This window comes from Siphateles boraxobius, unplaced genomic scaffold (genome assembly GCF_051911475.1).
Source record: "Siphateles boraxobius isolate OS27281-9 unplaced genomic scaffold, OSU_SipBor_1 30, whole genome shotgun sequence".
Lineage (NCBI taxonomy): Eukaryota > Metazoa > Chordata > Actinopteri > Cypriniformes > Leuciscidae > Siphateles > Siphateles boraxobius.
In genome coordinates, this window is record NW_027508920.1 from 14,230,486 (window position 1) to 14,254,829 (window position 24,344).

The 24,344-nt window shown below is 38.0% G+C and overlaps 1 protein-coding gene across 22 annotated transcripts in view; it reads left to right on the plus strand.

The window, feature by feature from the left end:
* Window positions 1-24,344, plus strand: part of trip12 (thyroid hormone receptor interactor 12) — a 106,176-nt gene that overhangs the window by 14,569 nt on the left and 67,263 nt on the right. For 11 of the 22 annotated variants that reach the window (XM_077248279.1, XM_077248283.1, XM_077248287.1 and 8 more), the window contains 2 exons: window positions 17,007-17,153; window positions 24,129-24,254. In XM_077248279.1, coding sequence (XP_077104394.1) covers window positions 17,056-17,153; window positions 24,129-24,254 — 224 coding nt within the window. In that variant the 5' untranslated portion in view covers window positions 17,007-17,055. The remainder of the gene's footprint in view (window positions 1-17,006; window positions 17,154-24,128; window positions 24,255-24,344) is intronic. The other 11 variants (XM_077248290.1, XM_077248295.1, XM_077248298.1 and 8 more) reach the window with 1 other exon arrangement.

Here is a 24,344-nt window from a genome sequence, read left to right on the forward strand (position 1 = left end):
GAAGTGGTTTGAGCGATCAGATTTAAATCCGTCTCGAATGCGTTTCGGAGGGCATTTACACCTGGTCTTTTCACGATCGGATAGCTATCCGGTCTGAGAAAACAATGCTACTGTGTAAACAGCTTTGTTTACTAATTTCGGGACAGTCACACTAGATCTATTGTGTCTCGAGCATCAGGTTGCGCAATCAGTTCGCTCGCAACATAAGTTATGGATTAAAATAGCGCTACCAAAGAAATTAAAACGGTGTTTACAAAGTGAAGCACTAAATATAAAGACAGTTAATAACAGCAGCAGTAAAAGATTGTTTTTTAGTCACTGTAGTCAGTGGTTTCCAGCGAATGCTTGTGCACTAATGCATCATTTTCCCTGTCCTTTTAAACAAGCCTGTCAGCTTGCTGCATACCTCCTTTCCTCTCTTTTTATAGCATGTGTCTACTATTAAGTTTTTCAAACGCAATCTACTGTGGCTCTACTAGGTTCACATGCTTGTTTTCAGTCATTCTATATTTAATTTATCAATATTAAATTTTAAAATGTAAAAAATAAAGATTATATTAGTAAAACTGAATGTGTGGGTTTTGCACTTTTTAAAGTACACTTTTACACATAAATACCCTGATTTAGGGTTTTATTTAGTTATAATAAACAATCAATCTAATTAAGTTTTCTAAACTTTTATCCGATTAATTGAGAAAATAATCGCCCGATTAATCGATTATCAAAATAATCGTTAGTTGCAGCCCTAGTGAATTCTTTATTAAGAATTTACTTTTAGTACACTTCTGATATCAGGAATTACATTTTCATTAGTACTAGTTTAAGGAGGGAGGATTGTAGTGGGAGCACTGGGTTGTCAAGTGTGACGGTGTGGCAATGGCAAATGGTTTACATGGCTCATGGGTCAGGTAGAACAGAATTTTGCTTAGGGCCCCAGGGAGGTCAGGATCGGCTCTGGGCTAATGTATGTTTCTGTCGATAGATAGCATTCTGGCATCCCTTAAACTTTGTTCAATGCGAGTTCCGTATGCTCTATATCAGGGGTTTCCAAACTTTTCCATTCCAGTACCCACCTAGACAAGAATAATCTATCTCAAGACCCACCAAAATGATTTTTAAAAAGCATGAATGTGGGGTGGGGTGGAAGGCGTTAGATCTCTTCAGAGCAGTTTTCTCCTTGTCATAGTATGAAAGACATACAAGTTTAACTGCAATACAAACTTATGGTACATTATCAAAATAATGTAGAATTAAAATAGCAGCCTAATGGCTGTTGAAATAAAGTGAAGAATACCGAGTAGTTCTTGTCTGCTGCCTCAACTAATTTACCCAGACACGAAGAAATTAAAGATTAAGTAATTTTAATCTTAACCAAAGTTTTTATATAACAACAAATAATTTTATTTTCTAAATTATTTAATTTGACAGTAGGCCCATGACCTAGAATTTCAATACTAATATTTCTGCTAAAAGTGTTGTTAAACTCACCACGTTGTTCAGCGCAGAAAACACTTTCGTCCTCGTGTGTGTACATGTGAAATACGTTTTACATAAAAAAATTTCCTTGTGTTGGTAGGTAGCAAAATGCATGCGAGGGAATGCAAACAACGCACTCTTACGAAGACCATATCTGAAAGACAACAGCGCTGTGTTGAACAGACGACAGATTAAGGGTCTGTTCACATATCGCTTATTCAAATGTAGGCGCGCGGTATGCGCGCTCATAATGGAAGCTCGCGGTGCGACGCGCTCGTTTTTCAAAGCGTGTCCGCGCCGCATCGAGATAAAAACATCTCAACTTTTCAGAATGCCGCAAGCGTTTTCCTTGCTGTAACGGAGAGCGCAGCTGATGGTTGCGCTTAGCAACGACAGACGCCTCCGGAGCGCAACCGCCCTAGCGCTTTGGAAAAAGGAGAACGCCGCGCGTAAATTTCGCTGCAGCCAATAGTGACTGCGCGACCCACCTCTTCCCAATCTGCGACCCACAAATGGGTCTCGACCCACAGTTTGAAAACCCCTGCTCTATATGACCAGTCATTTACACCGTCATCACCCAGGTGTTGATAATGGGCAACCGCTGTAGAGATCTGAACAGCACACATTGCTATCTGTGTTTAAACTAAACTCATTTATGCCTTGCCAATTCAAACATTCGATCGCAAGACGGAGAAAGGGCGCTGTGAGAAGTTTTGTCCACTCATCCGAAATCATACCGAACTGACTGACTGCCTCAGTGATTATGAAAGGAGCATTCTTTACTTGTTTTTTGTGTTAGGCTAATTCAGTCACAATTTGAAGAAAAGTTTTTGTTTTTCCATGAGACTTTGTGACTTCTTACCCTTTTCTGAATATTTGGGAGTGGAAATGGTTAATCAGTCAATAAGTGCTCCTCTGCTGCCATCTACTGGTTATAGTGGTAATTTGATGTCTTTTTTTAGATAAGTGTTTGTGTGCTGCATTTTTAGTTTTCCTAAATTTGTAAACTTTTAGTTGTACAAATCATCAGATTAAAAATAACATTAAAATGTATAATATTTAGAGCTTAAAAGTGCTGGAAAAAGTGTGTAGCACTTAAAAAAACCCTTAAAGTGCTTGAATTTCACTCTTAAAAGATTGTATGAACCCTGAGTTGAATAATGTAAAAAAATATATATATTTCTGCCACAATACCACAGTTGCAGTTAGCGTTACTACTTTAAATCTATGGGTAATGCGGTTGATTTGGATTCAAAAACCTTCTAAAACTTGTTCGTTCATGGCACAATGTTTCTCCTGGTTTCCAAGTCAGCATTGTTTGATCTGATACCTGTATTTTATAACAGAGAATTCTGCGCTGAATTTGGATACTTCCCACTAGTTCTCGCAGCGATTCTGTGGTGAATTCAAATGCTTTGAACGTTTAGCTACTGGATCTCCTTGCGCAGTGAAGTAATGGTGTCTTGAGATTGCCCGCGTGTGAACCTGTTCTGAGCTTGTGCTGCACGATTATTGGTCCGAGCTGATAAATGGTCCACGCAGCGTTAAACGATTAGCGTGGTTTCATTCCACTTTCATTTCGTTAACCATTTGATAAGACCGTTAGATTTAACGTTTGATTGATTTGAATAACTGTTTCTTAGCATTGTTTCTGACAATAACACTTTCAGATCAGTTAACTCCACAGTCTTACACCTGTTATATAATGAACAATAATGTGTACATTTTTAAACTGTCCTCCGATAAAGGTTAGAAACAGATTTCGCTTTGCATATCAACACCTTTATCATACAAGCTGCTTGCCAGCTTTTCTGGCAGATTGTATGCATATCAGTTTTGATTTGAAAACTGAAGATTTAAAAAAAAAAATTAGGAGTTCATTAGTTCAAACTCATCATTTGTAAATAGACTAATTTCAACACATTCCACCATATTTAATTTTTGGGGGCTTCAAATCAATCTTTGTTTTAAATAACTTTTGATTAAAAGTAACCACATTGCTCTGATGTGGAGTCCCATTTTGAAATCTTATGGCTCATGGTTTTCTTTTGCAAAACTTGCAAAAGACAGCATTATTTAGCCTTTGTGTGGTGAAATTGATTGGCTTTATGTTCTGGCATGTTCTTAGGACGTTGCTATAGGTTATTTAGATGGGTTGTGATAAATAAGTTCCTATTAGAACTGTACGATTAGGCTAGCCGTTAAAAGATTGCAAACAAATTCAAATACCGCACAATCTAATTCTCAATGACAACGATTCCACTATGTCTATAACACCTGTTTCACATTGCAAGCGTCAGTGGAGTTTGAACAGCACATATTTTTTGTTCCCTATGTTAATGAATGAGAGGGTCGGCCGTCAAGCTCCGCTGACGCTTGTGATGTGAAACTGTTTTTAAACCAAAGACTTTAGAAGAATATAGGGACTGTGGTTAATTTTTGAAAGTACAATCATCTGTTACCGAACTGTTACCGTCTGGTACTGTTACTGAACTGTTACCGTCAAGACGGAGACTCAGATCACTGGCCACAAGAACATCTCGGCACAGGAACAGTTTCTTCCCACAGGCCATTTCCCTCCTGAACAGTTAACACTCCTCCCAAGGCATATGCCTGTAAGTGCAATACTCCCACTGTTTAGTGCAATATCCCACAACTCAGGTGATGCTTATATGTAGATTTATTTATTTATAATATTCAAAACACTGTAAATAGGTTCATAATCTGTAAATCTGAAAATGTCTATTCTGACTAAACCCAACTGTGATAGTTTTATTCTCATATATTTATATTTTTATTCTTATAATTTGTAGTATTATGTTTCATGTTGTATTTGTATATGTCCACTGGAAGCCTCAGTACCAAAACAAATTCCTTGTGTGTGCAAGCACACTTGGCAATAAAGCTCTTTCTGATTCTGATTCTGATTCTGATTCTGATCATGCTGCAACACTCAAATCTGCGTTTGAGCTGCCGTTGATCCAGAGAGAGCAGCTGCCATGACAAAGTGTTTGTCATTGAATCATTCATTTAAAGGGGAACTTGGCAACTCTAGCCATTTCTTTGCTGATTTTCACTTTTGTTGTCGCATATTTTCTCAAAGAGCTCCCCCTACAGCTGTGGGGCGTATATTTCACAACACTGTCGTAAAAAAAACGGACCTCCGGCAGCCTCCTCCCCCTTTCTACCACTGCTCATGTGCATTTGTTATTATCGGAGCCGGCCAACTTTATCGTGTGGAGCTATGTTTACCAAGGTGGGTAATACATCATACACATTGAGAGCGGCTTGTGTGTTTGTCTAATTGCCGTAAAGCAGTTTGTGTTTCTCGCTTGTTCTCGTTTGTAACGAGACTTCCTATTTCCAACTTACCGGGACGTTAATCCTCATGTTGCAAGATTGGTTTTCCGCCTGGGAACATCACCATTTTCACCAGAACCGGTTATTTAACCATCCAAATGATCTCTACATGGTTTTATTAAGTTGAAATAGTTGCCAAGTTCCCCTTTAAAAGATTTATTCTTAAACGCAGAGTCATCCAAATTATCGTGCAGCTTTAGTTCCTTTAAATGTTATGCTTAATAATCGACACCGTAGATACTGTAGTCGAGAATAAGTGTCTTGTGTGTAACTCTTGTCTGAATAGTGAGTGTTTTTAATTTGACAGTCAGTTTAGAACAGGAATTCCAAAGCTATCTCATGGCAGTATTCTAAGTTTTGGCGAATTGGTGGATAATTTAGGAATTTATACAATCTCAATTGAACGTTTTCATACAATCTGATTACGCCCCAGTGACGGATGTTTATGGGTGGAGTTAGGGGTGGAACTTCATGCTTTTTTCTAATACTCATTGAAGTTGGGGATTCCCAAACTATTTTCACAGCTTAACCTCTTTGTTATAAAACATTTAGTTTAAGTAAATATTAAGCAAGATTAAGCAAATATTTAAATACATTTTTTTTTTTGACAATAAACCTTTTGTAGGAGACTCAAAAATAAAATGAATATTAGGAACCTTTAATGTAGCATAATAGGGGCACTTTAAAAACACGTTGCAGGTATGTGACAGGCAAGATTTTCTTAGTGTTTTATTTTAAAATTATCTATAGTATAGGGACGGACAACTTGGGCAAAAATTCTGCTCTGGATATTGTCATATATTGCTGTTGCGAATTGATAAGCATTTAATCTCTGAAATGCTGAACATGTCTCATAAATTGCTGCTGCTGAGACATCCAGAAAAAAAAGAACAAAAGTCATTTTGAAACTTGTCATCTGGGCTTCCTCGGGGCCAATGGCCTTGGTTTTTTTTGCCTGTGGAATACCTTGATCCAAAACAAGCCAGCTGGGGCTTGAGGGGTGGTCATGAACAAAGGTGGAGTTAATCTGAGTTAGGAGAGCTACTCATTTCCCATGTTTTCATATTAGGCTAACAACTAACCTCAGCAATTAAGACATTTAAAACAATTTTTTAGCTCGTCACCTTTAGCAACAAGCGTGTGTTTGAAATAGCCTAACTTCTGTTTGTGATCCTATTGGGATTCTGATCACTATGAGGCTGAAATATATTCATGCAAATTTAAAGGCTACTTATTTTAGCCATTGTGTTTTCCACAGTGGAAAAGTTTCCTAATTTTGTTTTGGTTGTCTCCAAGGTAAAAAAAAAACACTTTCATTTTCTCATAATATGCATTGCACATCACCACAATTTTCAGTGATCCTCAAACGACTCGTCGGGTGAATCAGTCTCTAATCAGTCCTTTCTGCTAGCCTACTCTGTTCTGATTGGCCAGATGGTCCAGTCTGTTATGATTAGGGATGGGTACCGAAACCCGGTATTAAACGGGCCCCGGGGCTGAATTTTGAAAGACCGTTGTATCGATAGGCTCGGACGTTATCGGTTCTGCTGTCGGTACTGGAGAAATTAAGAAAATACACGTACTATTTATTATTGCTATAAAGACGTAATCTTAAACATGTTGATCTCGCCAGCCAGTTCTATATATAATAATAGTAAACCATTTGTTTGTGATGCAATTTTGCTATTCACAGTCCAGAAGAGAGAGAGAGCGATCTCTCACGCGGAGCCACAGCGCGCACAACAAGACAGCCCTGCTTAATGAGTGACAATGAGGACAGAACAAAACATTCAAACGTGGTTACACTTTAGATCTGGGATATTATTCTAATTTTATTTTAGATTTCGGCTTTCAGAGATTATAAAAAGAATATATTTGAGATGAAACCATTACAAACTAGATGCATTCTGTTGCGAATTTTCTACGCGCTCTCCCAAATGGACTGCGACAAGAAAAGTATACTTTGGGCTTCATGTGCACATCTAAACTATCAAATATACATAAAAATATAAAAATGACCAGGTCTGAGATTCACTGAAACAGTTTATTCACTTAAACACAGTTTATGACTTAAATGGACGTAAATAGTTGGGGGAAAATTATGGTGCATCATAGGGCTGCACGATGTATCGTTTTAGCATCAATATCGCGATGTGCGCATCCACGATAGTCACATCGCAGGATGTGCAATGTAAGTAGCCTTCGGGATTGTAGTGGATCTGATTCATGATCAGTAACGGGCCAGCAGCTCCCCGACCCGTAACGCTTGTGATTCGCGGATTAATTGCAAAGTTTAACCATCATATAGTGAAAGTTTATCATTTGCATGTGTTTTTAAGTCCTGTCAGTTTAAACATTAAGCGTAAGAAGACTGGAACTTGCGCGTTGTTTTCTGTGAGCCGGGCAGACACAAAGATCAGTGGTCTTTATTTTGAATTCTCGTGCTTGTTGATGCTCAGAAATAAGAGAAAGTCAAAATGCCCTTCCTGCACTGAACATTTCTTGAAAGTGTATTTTTGTCCCGCCAAAGCCTTATTTGACCGGTGAGTGATTGATGACTGCTGCTGCGCTTGTTGAACTAACTGTGCGTTCACACCGGACGCGAATAGCGCGTCAAATTCGCTTCTACCGTTTCTAGTTTGACGCTTGACCAATTTGTTAATTTGCGCGACGAGAGTGAAATTGACGCGCGTAAATTTCGCTTCAAACTTTTGTTTTTACGCGCGTCAATTTCACTCTCGTCGCGCAAATTAACAAAGTGGTCAAGCGTCAAACTAGAAACGGTAGAAGCGAATTTGACGCTCTATTCGCGTCCGGTGTGAACGCACAGTTAGTTCAACAAGCGCAGCAGCAGTCAGAGGCGAAAGTTTCAAACCCTGTTTGCGACAATCTTTTTACAAGATGTCTGTTGTTGATGGGTCATTTATCGAGAGAGTCACCGCTCTGTATTTGCTCTGGAGAGCAGGCCAATAATAATAATGCATTTTATTTATAGGCGCCTTTCTCAACACTCAAGGTCACCTTACAAAATTAATTATAAAAAATTCAATCCAATAACAACAGCGGCGTAGGGATCATCATCGCCGTATTTGGGTCCACCAGACCCTTCGGAGGCGAACCCAGTTCGGCGAGTTTCTCCATTTACTCCAGGAGCTGCGCCTGGATGACGGCCGCTTTCAGTGGTACTTCCGCCTGTCCCGCTTTCAGTTCAATGACCTGCTATCCTGCATCGGAGCGAGGATCACCCTCGCCCTCACCCACCTAATCTGTAATTTATTTTTGTTTTGATGATAAATGGAGCCAGCCTAGTCTACTACAAAAGTGATTAAACTGTACTGTTTTTTTCCCTCACACAACACAGACACGAACTATGTTCTTGCACTAAAGATGTTGGTTCTCTTTACATTAGAATAATAATAATGTTTCATATAATCCAGATTAGATATGGAATAAATAGCATACAAAATGAATGTCTCATATATTAAAATCAAGTTTTTATGTGGTAAAATATTTACTTCACCACGTGACAGCAGCAAGCTGGCTCCTGATTGGTTAATACGGCGTGAATTTGGCGCACAAGTTCAGATTTTTCAACTTGGGCGGCAGACGCGAATTCGCATCAAACGCGTGAATGCACAAAAAGCACTAAAATCATTTGCGCGGAACGCCCCAGACGCTCAATTCGCACTATTCGCACCATTCGCTGAACTTGATGCGCGAATGAGGCGAATTCGCGTCTACCGCGCCGCGCTCTACGCCTCATTCGCGCCGCAGGAATTTTTTACGCAAGTAACGCATCTTTGCATTGACTTAACAAGAAGAGAGAGAGCCCCCGTCGCGCGCACTCACCGTTTTCAAACTGTCTTGCTCTCTCTCCCTCCCTCGTGCATATTAATGAATTAAGTTGACTGAATATCTTTGAGAATACACAATGAAGTTTCACGTGAAGCATTCGGATATTTTTTTTCCTGAACTGGTTGTGAATTGTGCTAAAAAAAAATCTTCTCTGAAAAGCGTTCCACACATTCAGATAAACCACACTTTCAATAAACAACAACAACAACAAAAAATCTTCTCTGAAAAGCGTTCCACACATTCAGATAAACCACACTTTCAATAAACAACAACAACAACAAAAAAATCTATCCAGTGATGAAATGTTTTTCTGTGTTGAGACAAATCTTGTGCTATGTCCTAACTGCCGGGATAATTACACGTGTGCCGTGGTCCGTTAATGACACCTCCAATTCGCGAACTAATGACTCCTTTGAAACTGATTCACTTTAATGAATGGTTAAAACAGCTGATCTGTCCAACACTGAACTCACGAGACCTAACAAATCGGTAACGCTTTACCGATTATAAGGTTCTGTTTATTAAACTCTAGTTAACTACATTAGTTAACTATAATAGTTTCTATGCAGATTTACTCCATTACAAAATCACCCCAGTCATTCACATGATTCATTCTTTCCACAGAGAGTTATTCATGTCATCTGTTGAAATTGTTTTCATATCGCGATATATATTGCAGAAAAATAAAATATCGCAATGTAATTTTTTTCCAATATCGTGCAGCCCTAGTGCATCAGTCACCTATTAGATCTGCACTTGGTCTTAAAGGGGCAGCAGTCTAATAAACTTGCTGACGATTGAGCCATTAATGCGAAAATCACTCACAGCTCTTAAATTAATAACTTAAACTTTAATAACCATTAATCTATCTATAATAAACTATGCAGTGTTATTTTACATTTGATTACTAAATTAGATTTCATTTCAGACAGTATAAACGCTTACCTGAAAAGTAATTTTAGTAGACCTTCCTGAAATTAAAGCACTGTGTATAATGTGTATCTTGTTTAATTGTATTATTTTTTTGACCATGTGTTTGTACTTGTTTTTGCTTATTGTGTCCTATCTCATGTATATAAAACAAAAAAGCCTGCACACTGCTGCATAACAAATAGATATTTTATTGGTTTTGTAAAAGCATTGCTTTTTCTTTTGCTATAGATATTTTACATTCCAAAATATAAAGCAAATGTTAATTATTACCCGAATGTAAAAAAAAAAAGAACCGATAAGAATACCGTTAAAGTACCGGATCGATAAGCAGTATCGGTAAGAGTAGTAATATCGTTGAAACCATAACGATAACCATCCCTAGTTATGATTGGTCTACCGCTTACCACTTGTCAGAAGCAAAACGTCCATTACCATAACTGAACTTCAACTCTGGAGTCTTCCTCAGTCTTTCTGCAATTTAACACATTTTAGAGACCGTAACAATGACGTCGATTTTTACCATATCAATCTGAGCGCGAGTCCAATGAAGAAACACTGGAAGAACTAGGCCTAGTTATTTGACCCAAACCTACATCGCAAGGGCGACTTGAGCAGGATGTTTCTCAGTGATATGCTACTCAGTTTGAGGTACATTTGAGGTGTTGCAACTTTAATTCCTCACTATCACATATGTTCATCAGTAAACGGATGTGTATACTTCTAATTTATTGCTGTGCACATGCGGGAACTGTATCAATAGCCATGTTTCCATCCTCTTGTCAACCGAATTATCTGAAGTTCGGTAAAAAAACTCATGCGAATAAAGCTGGTGAAAGTGTGTTTCCATCCAACGGCTTTAAAGCGAATAAAAACCTGTACGTAATGACGTCACATGCTGTTTTGCGATCAAATTGGTATATCGAATTGATTTGAGACATTTTAAGGTGTTTCCATTCATTTTCGCACTGAATCGAACAACATTCAAGCAAACTTTTGCGAACAAAGTTTTGCTAGACAAAATGGAGCCAAATAGTGCTTTTGTGCCAGCTGATAGCGACATATGTAAGGGAAAATGTATATGCCAGGCGGTTGTTAGCCTGAAGGGGTTGTATTCGCTAACAACCGCCTCGCTATACATTATCCTGCTTATTACATGGCTACCTACCAAATAAATCAATAATTTGACACAAAATATTAACTTAAAAAGGAGTTTATTGATTTAAAACGAGTAGTGCTTCTGCTAAAGAAAATAGTCTGTTCCGTCTCTGAACTGCGTCCATGGCAACGGTGTGTTATACTTAGCAGCTCCGCAGTCTGTTAACAAGAAATAACACACCGCATTCTACATTAGAATTCAACCAAGCCACGTAATAACAAGCAAACCTAACATAAGAAAGCAACGACTCTATAAACACATTGCTATGATGATGCAGATGCACATAAATGCCCGACGACAACGGAGGCAGCCTGTGGTGTGGGAACGACAGCGCTCCATCAGTTCTGGGAGATCGTGGTTCAGAGACACTTCACGGAAACCCTTTGGTTGAAGCATTTTTTTGCTTTGTCCACTTACATCTGTCTTGGTTGACATCCGCCATGTGTGCGCAAACAGAGCGGGAATACTGGCCGGAAATGAACTCGTCTTCTTCCCGTGTTGCAACCATAAAAGGGCCTAAAACTTATTCGCAATTCATTATTTATTCGGCAAATAACGTTTCCATCAGCTTTTATCGCATTTGCCGTATATCGATCAAGATAAAATCCGATGAGACCGAACGTATTTCATTTGAGTCGATATTCATGAAATTTAATCGTATTTTACTGTTTCCATAAGGCATTTTTCATTCGATATCACTTAATTCGGATAAAAAGGTGTGGATGGAAACATGGCTAATAACAGCGCATACTAGTGTTGGGTCCGAGTCCACCTTGGTCGAGTCCGAGTCAAGTCCAAGTCCTAAACAATCGAGTCCGAGTCCAAAGAGGGCCGAGTCGGACTTGAGTCCGAGTCCTTAACATCTGAGTCGAGTCCAGCCGAGTCCACAAAGTTTTAAATGATTTGAAATTGACCTTTCACAAAGACCCGCCCCTCTTAGTTACTGTTGCTACGTCCGACAAGCCGTTCCGCTCTCACTCCAAATGTTCTCACACAGTGAAAAATATATTGCGGAGCAAAGAGGACACTGAATGTGCGCCAACATACAAGACAGAGCAGCCTACTTTTGGTATGAAATAAAGTCTCATCTTTTACATTTTTATAATTATGAAATTCAAACAATAAATCCTGTTTTGTGGTGCTTTAATGTGTAGGCCTCAGTTCAAGCAGCACATGAACTGATAATCTCTTAGTTATAGCACAAATTAAACATGAATGAAAATCAGAACTGCAAAAAGATATCAATACACACCATTTTTCAAGTTCAAGTCCACTTACTTTAATCTACTAACTGATTTGGTTTGTTTGTCGGACAAAAATGGCGGTATCTGCATTATGATTGGTCAGATCGCCTGTCAATCAAATTCCGGCGAATGGTCTCAACACTGAGCTCTTAAATTAATATTTTAAACCTTACAAAATGATTGCATTGTATAGTCAAAGTCATTCGTTTACCTATACATCTTTCAGAATCTGCAAGGTAATGCTCAAGAATGCAACACGATGCATTAAGAGCCAGGGGTAAACTTTTGAGCAAATGGTGATGTTTAAAGTTTTCTTATTTTGTTTTACATGCTAATATCTTTTTTAGCCTCTGAAGGGCAGGCCTAAATTCATATAAATTTTCAACAAAATAAGAACAATTTACATCCAGTTACATCCTTAATGGACTTCTTGAGCATCACTAAGTGTTTGCAGGGTTTATAATAGTTGTGTATGAGTCCCTCAGTTGTCACCAGTGCGAAAAGATGGATCTCACAATCATAGTCACTGCTAGTAAGGAGTCAAATATGCAGAAGATGCTGGAAAAGCAAATAATAGGTAAAAGCAAATAATGTGCAGGAGCTGGAGGATTTTTCCTCATGAACAACCATTACAAAAAACAAAAAAAACAGTTGTGGATACAAACACAATATACAAGATAAATTACTTGATTGTAATATTGTGTGTCAGGTAATGATGTTTACAATCAAGTAATTTTTCTTGTATTTTGTGTTTGTATTTTGTCTTGTGGACTAGGCTATTAAACATCTGTTATGTGAAAAAGCTTTTTCAGTGCAGTACTAAATAGAAACAATGTTTTTATGGTCCTACTTATTAATAAATAAATAAATTCCATTTTGGAGATTTTGAAAGGTGTATGTAAACTAATGACTAAAGTGTAAATGTAACAAAAATCATTAAATTATTAGACACCAAAATGTTGCTATGGTTATCACTTTCTCATGTTGCTATGGTTACTATGTCAATCATCGCAATTTCAATACTCACAGGACTAAAATTTAGCAGATTCACTCCCACATTTAAATGCATTTATCACTCTTTATAATTTACAGTGTGAACGTAACCACTGGTCCTCTAGAAGCACTCTAGACAAAACTATTATTTAGATTGTCGATAGCGCGCCCTTTAAGCCATCACTTAAGCCATCACTTACCGCGTTCTGCACTCTCCCTAAAACTCTTGTCATAAACACTGAAGTGTCCACACTGCACAGTGAATCTCTCATTTATATTGCGTCAAGACTTTGTTTATGAGGGGATTTGCGAAAGGATAAAGCTTGTGCTGATTCTGAACATACATTTTAAGCGAATTCTCCGCATGTTGACTCTAAAATGCCTCTGATTTGCCACTGTTTTCATGCGCTTAATATACATGTCTGTGATTGGCTAATGCTCAACGCTTTCTTTTGAGAGACAATATCTGTATTTATCGTGCACTTTTGACTTTATAACTTTGCAGAACGTTTACATTCACAAAGAGCTAGGCCTATATTACACATTGCATTAAATCCAAAAGCTTTTTTTTAGTGGAAAAATGCTGGGAGACATTTATAGTCCCCGTGAACCTAAGGTTGCAACCGACTTCAGTATTGTGACGTATTTCCAAGTAAAACAAAATATTGATCAGAGGGTTTTACTTTAGCGGACCTCCTCTCCATTCTGCACTCATAGCAGACTGACGGTTTGAGGGGAGTGGATAAGGATATTCAATCTAAGCCGTCAAACTGACATCAGAGAAGGAACAAGCAAATTTTCAGATTTTGATTAGTTTACAACAGCATGCTAATTTTTTTCTGTGTATTCAGTTTTTTTTTACTGGGTCAAAATTGGTCTTTGGTGGTGGCCGACAGAGACTGTCATCCTTTCTTGCCCTCTTTTAAAAGGCTATGATTTTTACCATTGGATTTCATAGCTTTGTAAGATAAAATCCTTCTTTGCTATACCTGATAATTATTAGAGCCCGACCGATATATCGGCGGGCCGATATTATCAGCCGATATTAGGCATTTTCATAACTATCGGCACTTATAATGGCCGATAAATGAATATTTTTAAAAATGCGGGTGCGGTGATTCAGGTGGCGCTGCCAATAAAGCACCTAAAAGCTGCCACAAAGAACTGCCAAAAGTAATGATTGTGAATACATCAAATATAGCAAGGAGACATTTTAATTGTTTATTAATAAACAAGTGTTTTCAGTCAGTGTCGCTGCAAAGTTGATGACGCTGACTCGCGATCTTCAGTGAACACACCAGAGAGAAATGCAGATTTCATACGGATTACAGCAGAAAGCAGTCTGTCTTTTGTTTTGAGTTGCTCTGTTTAAAATTAGACATTTCAGAATAGATATATTTCTCATGTCTATACGCTGAGTTTCGGTTCATTTAAGAGACGGGTTGCAGTTCATGCGCCGGCGCCTCCGTGTCGAGATTATCTATTGTCTGCTATATTTACTTCTTATTTAATAAATCCAGGCAATTTGTTGATGAAACTGATTAAAATGCGTTGTGCGAGCGACAAATACCCGACAGTAAACTGATGCCCCATTCTGCTTTGTAACGGGTCCTTTTTTGCGGCTAGGGTAAACAGCTGTTGCGACGCGAGCAATAACTGCCGCGTCCGGTATATACACAGTGTTAAAGCTCATTCCGCCTATAACGTTACAACATCAAGCAATATTCCAATAATTTATATAATTATAACACTTTTTTTCACGTTTAGTACATTTTGCTTACTAATTTAAAATAGTATAAAAGTACTGTACATATATAATTAAAAACGTTTTCATTATGATATTAATTTTACTTTAGTAAAAAGATCTGAGTTCTTCCTCCACTGGTAGAGATTAGAGGAATTAAGACTAAAAATAGAAGATAATAAGGTTGTCAGTGACACTTCTGACAGTTGCATTCCCAAATGCACATTAGCGACATGCAGAGATGGAGTCCATGTCGAGTAGAGCTGCACGATTAATCGAAATTAAACCGGAATCGTGATTTGGCTTAGTGCGATTATGAAATGAGTTTTCCCCCCCCTTTTTTCTGCTGCCACAATGTGCAGCAGTGTTTACTGTGATAAGAGCCACTGAAAAGACTGGGTCATTAACTGCTCGTATGTAATTGAACCCAGTGCAGCACTTTTCTCTTAAACACGCTGGGCATCAGATAAAATATAATCATATAGCTAGCGGTTTTGATTAATGGTGTAACCCTATTTTTTTTATTTTTATGATATAATCAGCTTTTCATCAACCCACTAACCCAGGTTATCATCTGAATAAATAAGCTTTCCATTGGTGTATGTTTTTTTAGGATAGGACAATATTTGGCCATGATGCAACTATTTGAAAATCTGGAAACATTAAAATAATCTAGGTTACATTGAGAAAACCACCGTTAAAATTGTCCATTTATGTTCGTCATTGTGCTGCATTCACTCACAAAAATAAATGTTTTATATATTTACGGTAGGAAATTTACAAAATATCTTCATGGAACATGATCTTTATTTAATATCCTAATGATTTATGGCATAAAAGAAAAATTGATCATTTTGACCCATACGATGTATTGTTGGCTTTTGCCACAAATATACCCGTGCTACTTGTGACTGTTTTTGTGATGCAGGGTCACATATAACAAATGACGGGGATGTGTATAATGAACTTCTATGGAACTATTAAACGCTATACATATTTCTTACATTCTTTGTGACATTCTCTGAAATCTGGTGTTATGGATAAATTTGGACAAATCATTAATAGTGACTTCAAGCACATAGTTTTGATTAGAATACATGACATACTGTCTAGTCACACAAGTTAAAATGTTTCAACACATCTGAAGCTCAAATTGGATCTAAACATTCTTCATGGATGATTTTGGGTCTGTCGTTTGTCTTAGAAGTGAAGTGACTTCATGAGTAGATCTAGCCTTGAGCTTTCATACCCATTAGAGTCCAATGATGCCATTTGTCATAGTCTTTCATTTAGATTATCTCTTATAATCATGCACCCCACTTAAGTGATGGTGCTGTAGGACGCCATCTCGCATGTACACAGGATAAAGGTGTGGTGGGATTGTTTGTCTCAGCGGTGTCGTAGTGATTGATGGTTAGTGTTGTTCATTACCACTGAACTGGAGAGGGACACCAAGGCCCCCTCCAGCTATTTTCTGTCTATGCTCAGGATGTGTTTTATCTCACTGTAATGATGCAATAAACGGTCGTCTTCAAAATTGCCTCAAGCTTGATGATGCCAAGCGTTACTAAGGAAATGGACACCAAATGCAGATTTGATTGGTCGGTCAGTGTAGAAGTCATTCATATTTGTGTTTGGTTTTCCTGAGCATTTGTCCTTTTCTCCTTCAGCGTCTCCATATGAAGCTTTTTTCCTATTGATTATCTCGCTCTCGCTAACCCCTCCGTCACGTTCTTGGTGTATTCATGGATAATTTGTGCTTTGGTGCTGTGATGTATGTTAATATGAGATGTGAGCAAGGTTATTGATCTGTGACAAGCGATGGTGCCATGGATGTGCTGTGGTACATATATCTGTGATTTGAAAGCCTACTGGCTTTGCATAAATGGAATGGGAGATGCATCTGGACCTGTTTGCTTTGACCAGATAGTGTAGAGATGAATTGATCTTTTGGGTTGCAGGGCTCGCAAAATCAAAAATTGTATCACCACCCTACCCGACGGGCTATCTTAAATGGCTAAATAAATTCCTTCCTTGATTCATTGTTCAACTTGAATTGTAAAATATGATCATGGTTGAATGCGTTTTCGACTACATCTGAAAGTGGTCCAAAGTGGACAAGCTCAAAACGTTTTAGACCCCGTATATACCTGTATTTATATAATAAATTTATATTTCATAAATTTGTATTTATAGCATAGCTCAACTTACCTTCCTTTTTTCTCTCTTTTTAAATCTCTACCAGTGAATGGTAGTGTCTAGAAAGGGTATGTCCCTTCAGGAGAGAGGTGCCAATGTCCAACCGGCCTAATTCCAATCCAGGGGGGTCACTGCGCCGTTCACAGAGGAACACAGCCGCGGCCCAGCCAATAGACCACACACTTGCAGGAAGGTGAGTGTCCAATCTGAAATCTGTATGTAAAACTGTTTTGCAGACAAAGGTTAGGTCTGTACGTGTACCTTTATCTACCTGTCTGTATCTAGAGCAGTTTTTCCTACAGAATTTGTGCAGCAGGTGCCATGTTGAGGTCACACAACCTTTCCAATGCTATCTTAAGGCTCTTTTTTGGACACTTTCACTTGGTTCATAAATTAATAATGTCAGATTTTTTAAAAATGGGAACAGTAACTTAAATTGTTCCCTCTATGTGATGCATCACTATTTTTCAATATCAAATATGTTTTAAGTCCAATGTGACAAACATGTTAACCAGTACAATATAAAACATTACTGTCTGCATCTTTAATGGTTTTAATTAATTAAATTTTTCCTTAGGATTTTTTTTTTGTGAGACTGTTGCTAAGAAATTTAATTACAAAAAATACTGGGTGTGTTTGTGTATCATTAACTACACTGACATATAAACATCCAGCCAGTAATTTAACTAATTTAACACTACTTTTCAAAAATTTGGGATCTCTGTGCTCAACAAGGATACATTTATTTGATTCAAAATACAATATTAAAAAAGTAATATTGTGGAATATTATTACAATTTAAAATAGCTGTTTTAGTATATTTGAAGTGTAATTTATTCCTGTGACTGCACAGCTGAATTACTCTTCAGTCTTTTAGTGTTGCATGATCCTTCATATACCATTCTAATATACTGATTTGCTGCTCAAAAATGTCTTATCAATGTTGAAAACAGTTGTTCTACTTAATAGTTTTAATAATATATAATAATGTTATAAATGTCTTTACTGTCACTTTTTCTGGGCCCGGTTGCATGAAACCTCATAAGTGGTTTTACTTAAAGGTATCCCTTATTTGTGAAAAAAGAGCATTGCAACAAACATCTTAACTGTCAACCTTACCTCAGTGTTTATACTAAGTTTAATACTAAGTGTTTATTTCGTGATAGTTTCTGGCAAATCACGTCAATGGAGAAGTAGTTGCTATAGTTAAGAAATCTCCCATAATTAACAGAACATAACGGACCAATGACATTTGAACAAGTTTAACATTACTAAACTATACAGCTGTACTACATTATCTTAGTTGTGGAGATAATTAAAGGCGGTCTGACGGACGACACAGCTTCCTAAATATCAAGCGCATTGTTTCTATACGACACCAGTGGATGCTCAAAATCCTGCCGCACCACTCACATAGTTTTCCGTTAAATAACATTATCCAACTCATTGTTATTGTACTCGCGCGTCAACGCAACCTTGATCAGAATCTTTTTTTTTTCAGCCTTGAATTTAAGAGCAACAGTACAGAATGATGCTTTCGGTGTCATGGAAGTGGCTTGATGCCTAGTCTTGTCTGCTAACCGGCTTTATAGTAGGCTACAAGAAATCTAAACCAGACGAAGAACAAAAAACTAGAGATGCACCGATTACAATTTTCTTGGCCGATTCCAATTTCCGATTTTTCATGAGTTTGGCCTGCCGATACCGATTTAGCCGATTCCGATTTCATTTTTTCTAACCACTTTACAGCAAACACAAATATGTATTTTCTATCTTTTCTTTAATAGAACATTTTACATAGAACATTTTTTGAACAAATTAAATAAAATAGAACTATATCAATTATTACTCCTGCTGTGGGAAATTCACACACATCTAAGTGCAGTGTTATGGTATGGAAGAACAATTTTCATTTCCATATATTCAACTAAAAAAATAAAAGTGATATATATTTACATTTTACATTTATTCATTTAGCTGACGCTTTTATCAAAAGCGACTCACAATTGCTATGTTTCAGAGGTCGCACGCCTCTGGAGCAATTAGGAGTTAAGTGTCTTGCTCAGGGACACATTGGTGTCTCACAGTGGATTCGAACCTGGGTCTCTCACACCAAAGGCATGTGTCTTATCCACTGCGCCATCACCACCCATATTTACTTATTTAGGAAACTAAATATTTACTTATTTAGGAAACTAAACTTCTGTATGAAAACAGGTAATGGCAATAAAATAATATATAAATAGCAAATACAAATAAAATAAATATAGCCTTGCAGTATAAAGATGTTTCTCACACACACACACACACACACACACACACACACACACACACACACACACACACACACACACACACACACACACACACACACACACACACACACACACACACACGTCTATTGCAATCACTTGTACATCAATGGCAAGTTTTATTTCGCAAACAGTTGTTCTCTCGTCTGCCACATGTCCAGCCAGGGTAAACAATCACTTTAATTGAGCGTGAGAAGTGCAGCAAAAATAGACTCTGCGCCGAAACCCCGCTTCACTGCTAACACACGACGGTCCTGCTCGACGCTCGCACGCTGCTCCAGCTCTCGGTTTGAATGCACTCATTGATTAACATGCACGCCGGGGAAAAAAAACCCGCGCTGCTCACGCTTGCGTGTGAAACGGCCGTAATTCACCTGGTTTCCTTCATGTGCATTCCGTGTGCACGTGTGATGCTGATGTTGCGCGATGTTAATCGTGGCGCCCGAGGCAAAAAAATCGGAATATGGCAGACTGATCGGCCGGTCGCCGGTCATGGCCGATCACGTGAAAATCGGCCGATTCCGGTCACCAGCCGATCAATCGGTGCATCTCTACAAAAAACTGGAAAAACACCCTAGCCTGCCGCTCTAATCAGTCACTCTTGCGCACAAGACAAAAGCCTGGCACAGTGAAAGTGATAAATATATGAAAACTGTTCATACAATTTTATTTTGACCACACACACTGTTTCACGTCATACTTTCAACAGGCTTATTTTAAAAATGTACATTGGTACTTCCTCCTGCTCAATTTAAAGGCAATTATCCATCCGTGTTTGAGTTCAGCAGATGACTTAAGGGACCTCTTTTGATCCCTTAATTTTTTTAGGGCTAAAGTGTTACTAAGGACTTTGTTGCAACGCATAACACTAGTGTTGCACAATATACCAGTACTAGAAAGGTATCGCGATACCCTGCTATTAATTATGGTACAAAATGACATTTTATTAGTACTGGTACTTTAAGAGTAACAGCACTCTAAATAATAAGAGCAGTATCTCTTTATTTGCGTCGATGTGTGACAGCTGGAGTCAGGACGTGTGTGCAGAGCTCTGCTTCCACTGTTTACATTCACTAAACCACGGAAGCAGAACAGTAAAATAAACACGCAGCGCTTGACATAGAATGCATGCGTGGGACGTGCTTGCGCTGCCGGGCTCAGACCTGTAGGGTGTGCATACGCCTTTCACACAGCATGCGATCGCAACTTAAGTTCTCTTTCGCGGATTATTAGGTTGGAATAGTCAATTTTATGTAAAAATGCACGTTCTGGCGCGAGTATTCACGTAAACACTGTCGGGTAGCCTATGTCTTTAGTGAACGTAAAGCATTTGTAAAAAGAAATCTTATTTTTTCTTGCAGGTCTTCAAGGGCCGGACCTGCAGCCTAATATTTAATGTTTATCAAACAACAAAATAAAATAAACTATCACCCAATGCTTGACTAAATAAATGTAATCCATTTATTAAGAATCAGTCTATAGTCAATTTGTAGACTGAAGACTTTATTTTTTCAGCCACAGTAGGTCTATTTAAGAGTTGCATTCAAAAGAGAAATTAAGCACTGTTTATTTTATTTGTCTCTTATAGTATTTGTCATTGTTTGTCATTTTCTTTTTTGCTTATTTTTAATAAGGATAAAATAAAATCTATTGTAACTTTAAAGGTGCATTGTGTAATATTTTTGAGGATCTATTGACATAAATGCAAAATAAGATCCATAACTATGTTTTCAGTGGTGTATAAAGACCTTGCATAATGAACCGTTATGTTTTTATTACCTTAGAATGAGACAATTTATTATCTCCATATCCGCGGGCACCCCCTTCTATGGAGGTCGACATATTGTGTCGTCATGTTTCTACCGTAGCCGACAGTGAACAAACAGCGCTACAGAGCGCATTTCGTCACTACCTTGAAAAATAACTTCTTCAGTGGTGTATAAAGACCTTACTTAATGAGCCGTTATATTTGTATTACCTAGGGCTGGACAATAATTCAATATCAATATATATCGCGATATTTTTTTTTTCGATAACTGTGATATGATTTTTAAACACATTTTCGATATTTCAATATACATAGCAACATTTGTCACTGACTGACGTTAGGCGCGCAGCCGTCAGAAAGAGCAGAACACAATTGGCTTCTTTCCTGATGACGTACACCTCAGACACGCAGCCACTGCTCAGAGCAGCGGATCTCCAACGCGGCAAGTTTCAGCCACAGAATGAGCGCCCCTGACCGCAATGCAAATGTGACTGAACGAGCTTCCACAAGTGAGGAGAAAGCAGACGAAATAGTTGATAAGAGAGGAAAGACTAATTCAGTGGTATAAATTCAGTGGTGTTTCGGTGTTTCAGCGTGCTGCAAAATGTGCCGGAGTGTGACTGCCGAGTCCGACTGGCAGCGGGAACACATCAGACGAGAATCAGGAGATAGACTGTGCCGATGCGCACGTCCGCGGCCAGGAACTCCACACTCTAAAAATAGCTCACCGAAAATTCTAATGAGCAGGTATCGCTCCCTGTGAATGTCCTGACGCGCACACACACACTCACACGACGCGCAGAATCCAGTTCTCTTTATTTAGCGCTTGAATAATAACACACACATTTATGCCAAAATGTCCGTTTTGTCAATTGTATCCTCTCAAAAACAGTCTAAATGAGTTAAATAAAATCTTAAATGAAAGTTAAGAGTAGCCTAAATGAGAAAATTAAATGCGTAAGATCCTCTCATCAGCGACAGATCTTAAAGGGACAGCAGCCAATTCTGTCTGTCAGTTAAGTTAACCAAAGAACAAAGGGGGGCAGAGCAAATTACTCACTGATCTTGTCTAAAGAACGTGTGTAGCTTTAATAAGGATTAATCTATATTTAATTTATGCAGTTCAGACTATTTGATAACCTTATTCAATTTCTGTATATTTCAGTTTTATTTACACACAAAACATTAATGGTGAACATTTTTGACTTTATTAAAATGATTATCTCAAGTCTTGAAAAAAGTAAGACATATTTTTGTTATACATAGTTTAGTAGCCTACTTTTATTTTTGGCAGAATTTATCATTATAATCAACTTAATTATTTCCTGGATTTTGTAACACCATAGTCCCTAAATTTATGTAAATGCATGAAATAGGATTTAAATCGGAAAAAAATTCCCCCATTTTGTGTACCAAATGTTGCACAAATGTTATGGAAAATGTAAATTTAAAAACAGAAATGCATTGCCATTTTACATATTACATTGTCATTTTGCATATTACATTTCAAACTGAATATTGCTACCCATATGCTTTCATAGTCTTGTAGCAGGTATTGAGAAGAGAATATTATTGTTATGATGGGTTATTTCATTGCTTCATGTAGTTTGTTATGGTGCAGTAGCGAAAGACTCCAGCAGATTTCATAGACTTGGCAAATTCATTTTTCAGAAGATTGTAGGAACAGACATCTGTTATGGGCGTTTTTGGCAGTTTTTCTGAGGCTTTTATATTGTTCATATCGATATCGGAATTATACGTATCGACCGAAATTAAGAAATATATTGTGATATAAAATTTGGCCATATCGTCCAGCCCTAGTATTACCATAGAATGAGCAGTTTTACTGAATAACTAAGTACACATAATTTCTTAATTTATCCTTGTAAAGAAACCTCATTGCTGAACTGGTTACTCTCTGCGGTCTCAGACGATGACATATTTTCCTGTCGGCCACCGTAACTTTTGTTGGTTGTAATTCGTAACCTCACCACTAGATGCTGCTAAAAATCACACACTGCACCTTAAAAATTATATTAAAACATTTTTAAATGACTCGTATCTTGATTTTGGTTAGCGAATGTTAACATGATTTATGATAATGTCAATGTTGCAAACATCTCTGTAAGGACATACACACTGGCATGTAATTATTATTATTTTATTTAATAAAGGGGAGGGAATGGTCAAAAAGCAGGCCAGGAACATGCTGGTCAAGTGAGTTAAGTTTTTTAAATTAATTTATAAAACAAAGAATTGTAAGTTGTGTCATAATTTTCAATTACTTATACCGTTTTAGTTTTTTTCCCGTGGTATCGCGGTATTGTTGTCTGGTATCGTATCAAAGTCATAATTTTGGTATCGTGACAACACTAATGAACACTTCGGTTTTTTCTTGCTACCCATGTTTCACTAAGGGTACCCTTAACCTTATAGCTAAGGGCTTTCTTAACTTAAGGATTTTCATGCAACCGGGCCCTGACCCTAAACTTTTGAATGGTAGTGTAATATAACACATGATCTCAAGACCGAACTAGCACATAAGAATAAATTTTTTCTTGAAGCAAACTATTCTGGTTATGTGATACCAGCAATAGAAATATATGTAGGTTATTAGGGGTGCCCAGTCTGTCTCTATAGTTACATTAGATTCAGACTGCAAACCCACAACTTGAGTAGAATATAATTTCTTGTTCCACTGAACTGGCGCACAGCATCTTTCCTGAATAGCAGTTTTTGAATAACTGACAGTGTGTCTCTTTTAGGCGTGATGCACAGACTCTTCTGTCTCTTCTCTTTCGAATAAATTTATATTCGTTACTTTATATCCTTCAGTGGCTCAGCCATATGGCTTATAGTTTAGCTGCCCAACTCAACAAGGGTGATGCTCTTAACGTATGAGAAATGTCTAGCTAGAAACTTGTAATGATTGCTGTTTGTCTTCACCATTGGGCTGACGGGTGTGTAGGAAGTGCTGAGAATAGGGCTGGAAGAGTAGTCAGCTTGTGAAATTGAATTTGAGGTGTTCCTCATCTACTGCCCATCCATCCCACACTGCTCTCTGCTGTTTAATTCCCAACCTCTCCAGGTTGCAGACAGAGCAAGTAAACCAAAAAGCAAATTCCCTACCTGAAAGTAGAAGATCTAATTCTAAGGCTTCCAAAGCCCCACCCAGCTCTGCCGTCGGCTCCGCCCGCGGCCACGCCTCTCGAAGGTATCCCTTTTTCCTCCTGTATTGCGTGTGGGTCTTTTGTGACGTAAGTTCACCATGTGCATACTGCTTCTTCTTGGGTGCTCAAGTCCT